We start from the raw sequence: 9,873 nt of genomic DNA on the forward strand, positions 1-9,873 counted from the left end.
TTTACAACTGTAAATAATGGAGTGGACTGTAAGTGCAGCAAAGGGGGTCAGAAAGCTGTCAGGAGCATAGCGTAATTTGTACCTGAACTTGATCTCAGGCTGTCACTTCGCTGTGCATTAGGGAAAGCTCTAATGGTGTGGAATGTCAGCCACGGTGACTCTTCTGCAGACACAGGGCCGCGTAGCTCATTTCATAGAGAGCACATTTCCATGGCAGCCAAATTAAACACTGTAACCTGCATGAACCTTTGTGAGGCTGTGATTGATGTTGATCAGTGAAACAAAAGCCGGGCCGTCGCTGAGAAAGAATCAAGACAACAACGAGGCCAAGGAGTAGGAATACGGTGTTGTCACATGATCACACAAGAACCGGAACTTCATTTGTCTTCTCGTTCTCACAATGTATCATTGTCACAACACAGAGAAAACAATGAAGTAGGAAGAGGAGGGAGAAAAAAACGCAGAGGCTCTCAGTGGAAGTTTTCTTCAGGAGTTGTATTTACACTGTGTGCAGCATAGTGGGAGCTCAGTAGACAAATACTCTCACATCTTAATTTTTCAATTAGCATGGCTCTTGTTCTCTAAACATATGCAAACACAGCGGGGCGTCTATTAAAATGCAACTCTAGTGTTGAGCCTAATTAGAGTAAATTGGCTGGCTTGTGTTCGCAGATATCTGAATGCAGCTCGCCATCCATGTTTCGCCCCAATAAACAAACTGGCACTCACTGCCTCATACATATGTTCAACAGACACTCGCCCTTGTGTGTATGTGTGTGTGTGTGTGTGTGTGTGTGTGTGGGAATACAGTAGGTGTGTTCAAATGTGCTGTGTTATCTTTCCTAATACAATAATAATTATAATTATTATTACATTACAAATTCTCTTTATAGTCTGTCGTGATTGCTTAATAATGCATTTGTAAAGGGACTTAAAGTTTTAAAGAAGTGGTATTTCCTTCAAATTATCTGATGCTCTGCTTTTGCCTTTGGCATCGTTAGCACTTCATAGAGCGAAATAAGTCAAACTAATAAAATGTTGCTGACTTTGTCCCAGTGATATTTTGATAGGAGTGGATCTCCAGTATTTTTGCTAACGTCACTGGAACATTGAAGAGGCTTACAGTACAGTAGGCAGCAGGCCAAATGGACCCTGTGCAATGCAAAGGATAATCTCTCCTGGATGCTCTCTGCGCTGCTGAAGTAAACAGCTGCCTCCACAGCCAGGACCACAAGACTGTGTTGCAGCCGACTGCGTGAGAACCTAATCCTGAGAGCTGACAAGTGCACAAAGACACCAAGCTGTGTTAGACATTAACTCACGTTGGCCTCAGTTGTGCGCGGCCTCATATTTTTGTCTTGAGGTAATCAGGTTTGTCATACTAAGTGCATTTTTTATTTGTGATGCAATGGACCAGATGGCAGATGAAATTACTCTGAGAGCCGATGTGAAAGACAAAGAGAGAGTAAACACCGCTGAAGAGAGCGCTGCGTGGGTGAGAGGAGGTAAGTTAACATTACTCAGGTCTGTGGAAAAACATCCGAGCACCAGTATTGAGTCATTGTGTTCTTGTAAATCTCTGTTATGATAATGTTCAGTTGTCAATGTCATTCTTCCTGTTCCTGGTACTGAAGTGATTTCATGAGTCTACTTAGATAGTACATCATAGTATTAGTGTCGAATATATCACTCAAATTTTGCAGAGCAATTTCCCCAACAAATCATATTTTGCAGCAGTGAAACTAATTGATTTTGTCAGTCACTTGCTTACATAGTTGTTTTTTTTAAACTGTTTAGTTGTCTGTTCGATAGTTCTGATTTGCAGCAAATTCCAGTTTGCATTTTGATTTGAAACATGAAGTGAAATTATCTTCAGATCCACTGCTCAGATGAACTCTAATGAGTGAGTGTAGGGAAACGCTCAGCGAAACACTGGAACAAAACCTGAAAAATGCATAGTATGCCTGCAGGCCTTATTTCTCTATCAGCTAATGGTCATGGGCATGGACCAGCTGCACTTCTTTCTTAATTCATTAGATAACCCGGGAGCATCATGCTGCTTCTCAGCTCAAACATACACACAGACTGCACTGATTTTGAAGTTTGTTTCAACTTGTTGTATGTCTAATACCAATTCCTGCCTTCTTTGCTTCTCACTCAATCACTGAAACATGACTGATAAAAACACAAACCATTCCAATTAGAGATAACAGGAAACATCCAGCTGACAAAAGGTGATAACATGAGAGACTATGCTGAACTTTGTTATTTCATATGTATTAAAAAACAGCCAGTGAAATCTTCGAAAATGGCCAATACAGCCCTGAGCAACGTCCATTTGTATCACTCTTTCAACCATTTAGGTAAGACAAATGCAGTTTATTGGACTTTCAAAAATGTGTCCAGAGTGTGAATAAATCATTAGGCATTAAATGTTAAATAAAACAGAGAATGGGATGGTGAATAATTCATTTCAAAAAGGTGGTGGAAAAGTAAACAGTCTGCAGCTTGCGCAAATAATTCATTAATATCTATTTAAATCAGATGTTAACAAACAGATCTACTTCTGCGCTCGAGAAATTTCACAGCCTCATCCCCAGACTCGGATTTTCTGGAAATGTCATTTTTCATGAGGTCAGTCCGGTCACTTATCAGTCTTTTCAGGAGCAATGGAAAAAACGCAGCTGACTTTGGCTAGGAGATTCCACTTGCACATCACGAAGCTCTGCCGATCCGTTTCTCTGTGAAAAAAAAAACGCTGTTTGTCAACCCCAGCAGACAACAGATTATCAAATCTATGTCAATCAAAACTTTCTGTTCTACATGTGCTGGTGAGTCACCATCAGCAGCAGCTGGTGAGGTAATCAGAATCTAGGCTGGCTGATAAGGTAAACAAACATACACTGCGGGTCCAAAACAAAAGTCACCACCTGGATTTAACTAAGCAAATAGGTAAGAGCCTCCCACTAGATAATTACTGCATGGATCATTACGTTGCAGCTCGCAACAACCCTAACTGATGCAGTGAGTAGCTTTTCGTTTCTTAAGCAAACATGTCAGAAGACACATGCTGTGGTCGTGGAAAAGATGTGGATCTATTTCAGAAGGGTCAAATTTTTGGCATCATCATTCCCATCATCAAAACAAGATACAAAATGTAAAAAACAAAATATATGTGTTGTGACATTGCACAAAAACTTATCGAAAAGATCCCACAAAGCTAAAGGCGGTCCAACAAAATATGTGTGTGTGAACAGGCAATGTATATATAGTAGTACAAAACTGGCACTTTACCTATATCAGATAGGCATGTGATATGGTGGGTAACTTTGAAGAAGTAGTCAGGAAACATACTTATACTTAAGTTTTAAATGAGCTGGGTGATACATCTGTTTTTTTGTGCTAAGCTAACCACCCTGATGCAATTAAATGATACTATTTGATATTGTTTCTCAATTTCAATGTTATTTTAAAGGCTGGGATAAGGGTTTTGTTCACATTTTCCAGTGGGACTACAGCATAAATGCTCTGTCTCTGCCTTCCTTATTGTTTGTCTTTTTGTTGAAAGAGTGCACCCACAACAGCAGACACCAAAATGCCTGGAGCTGGATGTTACAATGGCGGCAAAATTGTGGCTGGCACATTCGTCCTGAACAGTTTAAAATGTTGGATTACAACTAGGCAAACATAATAGCTTGATTGGGTTTAGGCACAAAAGTTGGTGTGTTTAAATGCTACATAATGCTGTTATGTATAATACAGCCATATCCCGTCATATTATACAGAAAAACAGTCTCTGCCCAGTGCAACCAAGGAAAAACGAGTTGGAATTATTATATTGTATTTTTCCATGTCGCATTTTGATTTTAAAATATCTGATAATAAGGCAAGTTGAACCAGTGCCTGTAATGTATGCATGTTAACATTGGGGTCGTATTTTTAAATACTGGTGTATGTTATAATCAAAATGTTCCAGTTGCTAACTGATGTGTCTCTTTTAAAATATTGTCTCTTGAACAGAAAGGATCCAAACTGAGAGTCAAGTCAATGCCAGGAGACCCAGCACAACAACTGAATCTAAGCCTGAGGAGACCAATGCAGACACAGATGCTCAGCAGCCCAGAAAGTGTGACCGATCCTCTTCCCCTCTGTTCTCTTTGAAAATGTACCTGAGGAGATCTTCCTCCACTGAGTCTTCCACCGAAGGCTCTCTGTCGTCTTCCCAGCAGAGCAACACAGGAGGTTAGTGAAGCACCTCATCACCAGTCAGGACTGATCAGTCTTCTCTTTGCACACAAATCTGCCAAACTCTTCTGTAAGGGAAAAACAAAATCTTGTATGTGACTGCTCAATAACACTGGTATGAATTGAACTTCCAACACCCAAACACAGCTTTACTACACATGAAATAAACAATGATTAATATTCACACTAATAATGCCATAGAGGGAATAACAAATTTGACAAATAGCAAGCTTCATTTCTCGCCATGCTGTGAAAAATGCTTAAATACAGTTCATGTAATCAATTATGAAAATGTGTGAATAATTTAAAAACTGAAACAGCAGCAAAAATAAGAAAGACTAATGCACGAAATGGCCACCAAAGTAGAGGTGTTACTGTAAATGCACCATTATAAGTGATTACACCACAGGCTGTTTACATTCTGATACCCTTCATTTAATTAATTAAAATGAAAATAGAACATTTTATAAAATACTCTTACTACATTCTTTGTGAGACATTATAAGAATAATAATAGAATTCGTAGTAAAGAATATTATAAAAATTGGCTCTAAAGCAGCCTGCTACATTCAAATAATCAGCAGTTTGTCTCTAAAAGAAAAATCAACACAAAAGATCATCACAGCTACTCATACAGAATCTCAGTACCAGAGGCTTGTGCTGCATTGGGAAGGAGAAATACCTTCACTAAAACCTTTGCATCACAAGTCATAAAGTCCTTCCTATACTGTTTGGTGAGTAACTGTCTGTTCATGGTCAGTGTCATTTGATGATCTCACGCTTCATAGCACCCATGGGAGCACCATTTGGCACAGGTTGCTGGGAAGACGCATAGCATTGTTTCACTGTAACCACAATGCAAGTTGGAAATGCTCCTGGCAAAGTACACAAGAGAGACTTCTAGTAATTGATTATGTCTCCAAACAGCTTTCTTGCCTGTCTCTCTGTGAGGGAGTGAGGTATGATTCCCTAAATTATGCATGTGCAAAGGAAGGAAAGGAGGCTTTTAAAATGTTATAAGATATAAGTGAAGACCTGCAGCTCTTATAGCAACACAAATGATTTATGTCCCAAGATATGGTTTAAACACAATTCATCATGCAATATTTCAAAGAGGTCAGAATAAAAGTGTGAAAGGGATGCAGGCTTTTATACCGACTATTATTTGACACAAAAAAAATACAGTGAAGTACCATATTGCTGTCTGTGTGTGCCTCCCGCAGTTGACTGTGCAGGAATCGTCCTGAACTGTCTCTTTTGCCAGTTCTACGATATGATGCTCATGCTACCCGACTCCTGCACCAATCACTGCTGCCCCAACTACAAACAAGTCATCCCAACAGTGGAGTCAACACCCAGCAGTGACAATGAATTCTGGACTGACTTGGACTGTGGTCTGTTCACTTCCTGTCATGATGCAAATGACTGCCTGGAGCTGGCTATGGAGGTTTCTGAATTATGCTACCACTAATAGGAAATCCATAGTAATCACCATTACTATGGACTGGTTGGATGACCAAAAATCAGACTGCCCAGTGTGAAGTAGATTCAAATTACTGAACACACATCAATGCAAAGAAAATTCAAAGTGTAACATAAAATGTTTCTGATCAAAACAACAAGATGCAGATCCATCTGTGTAAGCATGTGACTTTGTGTTTATATGTCTCACAAATGTACTTGTGGAGACTCTAGACCCTTTTCATTGCCGACATTAACTTGCCATAGCACCAAAAGCACATATGGAACCAGTAACATTAATTATAGCTCATTCATTCATGTCCAAGTAGCCAGTGAGCCAGCATGTCCAAAACTAAACAGAATGCAGACATTATTAATATTTATACCTAGGTGTTTCCTGCTACTTACAGTATGCCATATTACATGTTTGCTATGAAAAAGGTCTAATGGCTTTCCAGTGATGTTCCACATGTTTTAGGTATAGAATTTGAATGCGATTGTTGGAAACATGTGGCTACAATGTTGGCTAGGGTCATTATAACTGTTATTTATCAAATAATCTATAATTTCTTTTTGGCTAATATTAGCATGACCTCAGTTTTATATAATACAGTTTGCAAGAGCAATTTGTCAAGAGACATATGGTAAAGGATGCATACAAGGGCTGTCTGTCTCATTTGTCAGCAACCTTTGTCTAACGTCACTTACAGCACGTTGCATACAGTGTATTCAAACATGGAAATACACTGTCACTCTGAACTTTAAGTAAAAGCAAGCCACACTGAATGAAAAACTATTGGACAATGGATGTGTGGAAGCTTTGTAGATGCAATACCACAGAGTTAAAGGTGAAAATGGAACTGTTTGCTGCCTTTTGCATTGACAAATGCACTGTGCTTCAGCTGACATATAGAAGTAATTATAATCTTCCATGTAACCAAATGATTCCTTTGAGCCTTTCCATGTTCCTCTACAGCTCTCTCTCTTTTTTGCCTTATTGAGCGTCCTGCACTATGCGTTTATGGAGAGTAGCCGCTGTGCTAAACTGTCTCCATTTAGAGACAACTGGAAAAAATGTAGATCACCAACTGTAGCTTGTAGGTTATGTGAGTTTGCTTTTTATTGAGGCATGTTTCATATTAACAGATGCTTTTTTCTAAATAGCAAACTGAAAAGTCAGAGTAGCACTAATCCACACGTTCAATCTAATTTCATTGGTTGAACTCCAGGTTTGCCAAGTCCCAACTCCTATTAGTGTTCATTTACTTTTCAATAAAGACATGAAGTGTTTGTTGTTGTTGTTATTATTATTATGGTTTAATGTGTTATTTGTTTTTTGTTTGTAGATTTTGTAGATACATAGATAAAGATCAAATCACATTTTACAACAAATATATGTAGAAAACCAGAAAATTCCAAGGGGCTCACATAGTTTATTTTATCGCTGTACGCTACATTCTAACTTATTTGAATGTATTTCATTTTGTTAATGTCATCTCTATAAACCCCAGGGTCAGTGGTTCGACTCCTGGCTCCTCCTGGCTCCTCCTGGCTATATGTGGAGGTGTCCTTGGACAAGATACTGACATCCCCCCGTATACTACAGCTGTCCAAACAACAATTTCCCCAAGGGGATCAATAAAGTATGTAATTATTATTTATTACATAGCCCTGCTTTAATGTTTTAAATATGAGTCCCCAACTAATTTAGCGTTTTGTTATGGTAACTCCTGGATTAGAAATTTCCTGGCTGACAAATTAATTTTAGAAGTACTCTTGAGACAAAATATGGTTCTTTCTATCTAATTAGAAAGTAGACACTTTTATATTTCTGCTTTAAAGTGCATATTATGCCCCTTTTCAAGCTCAAAAAACAGGTCCCCAGAATGTGCCTGTATACTGTCATGTGGAAAAAACAGGTAGATTATAGGAGCAGCAAGTCTGAAACTGTGGGCAAACAGATTGTTTCCAAAGCAATCTGTTTCTAGCACTTAAGGCTTCAATATTTGACTGACATCAAGGTTTGGGTCTCAGACAGTCACAATCAGTGCATCTTTGAGCATCAGTCTTGAAATGAATCCAGCAGCCATGAACGGTCGGATCTTACCAACACATACTGCTTGACTCGCCCGTGTGAGGATCGCCCTGTCAAAAACAAATAAATCCACCGTTTCGGCCCCAGGGAGGATGGAGCAAGAAGAGAGACTTCAGAGTTTGTCCATATATCTAAAAGGTGAGCAGTGTCTGTGCTTTGCTGTTGTTATGCTGCAGCCAGGAAAAACAATGTTGGACTGCGAGTGTTCGGCCAAAGTTGTCATAGGCAATGACATTGGGTTCCTTAGACTTGACAATATGTAATTTTGAGCATGGAGTAGTAGTGATCGCTATATCAGTATCGGACCAGGATAGTTAGCGGAAATAACCAAAAACATCTACATGCACCATAGAGTCATATAAATGTACCACAATTAAGTGGATTTTGCACAATATGGGCACTTTAAAGATGGGAAGTACATCCCAAACTGCTGTGTTCTTTATCTTTGACCTTATCATACTTGGTTGTAATGGTCGCTATGCACTGTAGATGCTAAATGAATTAATGCCCTGACAGCCTGAGTAAAGTAGTGCTGAATATATTAAACAGTACCAAATCTATGCAACAAGGCAGCAGTGCTATCACAAACAATACACTGGCATTGAGATCTGAAACTTCCATTGCTGTTCTGTTGTTACACACACTGTCACACCAACAAGCACCTCAGCTTCAACATGATATTCTCTCTGAAGTATGGAAAAAAGAAAATCTTGCCTGTCCCTTGTTGAGCGTGCCCATTTCAGCTCAAGTGCCACTGGAAACACAGGAGCTGTTGGATGTGGCATTTGTAGGACACTCGTCCTTGTCACTCCCCTCGACCTCTGTTCTCAAAGACAGTTCCCTCAAGTGGTAGATCACTGTTTGGATCACTTGAGTCTCAAATATGTCCTTGTCATATAATGGGAAATAGACGCAAGAGTATGACTGCTATGTCAGTGTGAGAACAGTACACAGGACAACATTGTTCTTAAGCATCATCTGTTTCCCAAAGAGGTCAGTGTGGGAGCAGATGCGTAAAACACAGTGTTACTGGATTATGTTCAATTACCAAACATTTGTTTTCTACCATTACATACTGCACAAAGACCAATGGAGTAATTTCACTCTACAAACAAGGAGACTATTACAGGGCAATTGTCAGAAGCACTGCCATCTACTGTAGTCCCAGTTATACACAGTGCTGTATAAATCATGTAAATCTGTCATCATTGTTTCAACTCAGAAACGGTTTATTCTTGTTTTTTTTTTTTCCAAATCACTGTTTTGCTAGAGTCCAAAGCCTTTGTGAGTCAAATGAAAACAATGAAAAACATCACTGAAAGCGAATGGAAGAGAAAGGTTTATACTGTACCATATTAATTAATTAGTTTACAATCTATGTTAGTAGCGATTCACTTACTCTGCTGTAAAAGGTGACGGCCACATTTTAGCTGTGTCAGGTAAATGTAATTTTGCAAAGTACAAATTAATGCTAGTATGTTATTAAAGTCAGTCATCCATCACAATAACTATCATATTCACAGGAAATGATTTTAAAAATTGACAAATGACAAAAAACAATGTCTTTGTGTTGATTTATTTTTAAAACAGAGAGAATGTAACTTTAATAGGAGCGTAATTATTATAAAGTGTAGTTAACATATAGGACACAGTATCCGTGATCTGACAGTTGGTTTAGATTATTTCTTTCCAAACGTCCAAAGTTTGAATCCTCATATACATAAGCTTACTTGGATTTTTTACTCAAAATATTCATACAACAAATATTAATTAACAGCTGATTACAACTTTCTAGAGTGACAAAACATAATATACACCTTAAATGTACATAATAAATATAGTTTATTTTAAATTATTTATAATGCAAACGATTCATTTCAGATTTTGGGGGTGGCCCACCCCTGGCAACCCATCTTGCCACGTCCCTGCTTGGATGACGCGACTACAGATTGACTTCCTCATAAGTTAGAAGAGTAAAGAAAAGTAAATAATCCCCATGACTGTTCCTACCTGTTGAACATGTTGGTAGATCTGTGATATTATTGGAAGTGAATGTAATTGATTTTCATTTT

The 9,873-nt window shown here is 38.6% G+C and overlaps 1 protein-coding gene across 1 annotated transcript; it reads left to right on the forward strand.

The window, feature by feature from the left end:
• The first annotated feature begins 1,408 nt into the window (after positions 1–1,408).
• Positions 1,409–5,716, forward strand: LOC113153360 (myoD family inhibitor domain-containing protein 2-like). Its single transcript, XM_026346951.1, has 3 exons — positions 1,409–1,505; positions 4,021–4,242; positions 5,469–5,716. Exons 1-3 carry the CDS (start codon positions 1,409–1,411, stop codon positions 5,714–5,716), a joined length of 567 nt encoding a protein of 188 aa, XP_026202736.1.
• Positions 5,717–9,873: the final 4,157 nt, after the last annotated feature.

Source organism: Anabas testudineus, chromosome 5 (assembly GCF_900324465.2).
Source record: "Anabas testudineus chromosome 5, fAnaTes1.2, whole genome shotgun sequence".
In the NCBI taxonomy this organism is placed as follows: Eukaryota; Metazoa; Chordata; class Actinopteri; order Anabantiformes; family Anabantidae; genus Anabas; species Anabas testudineus.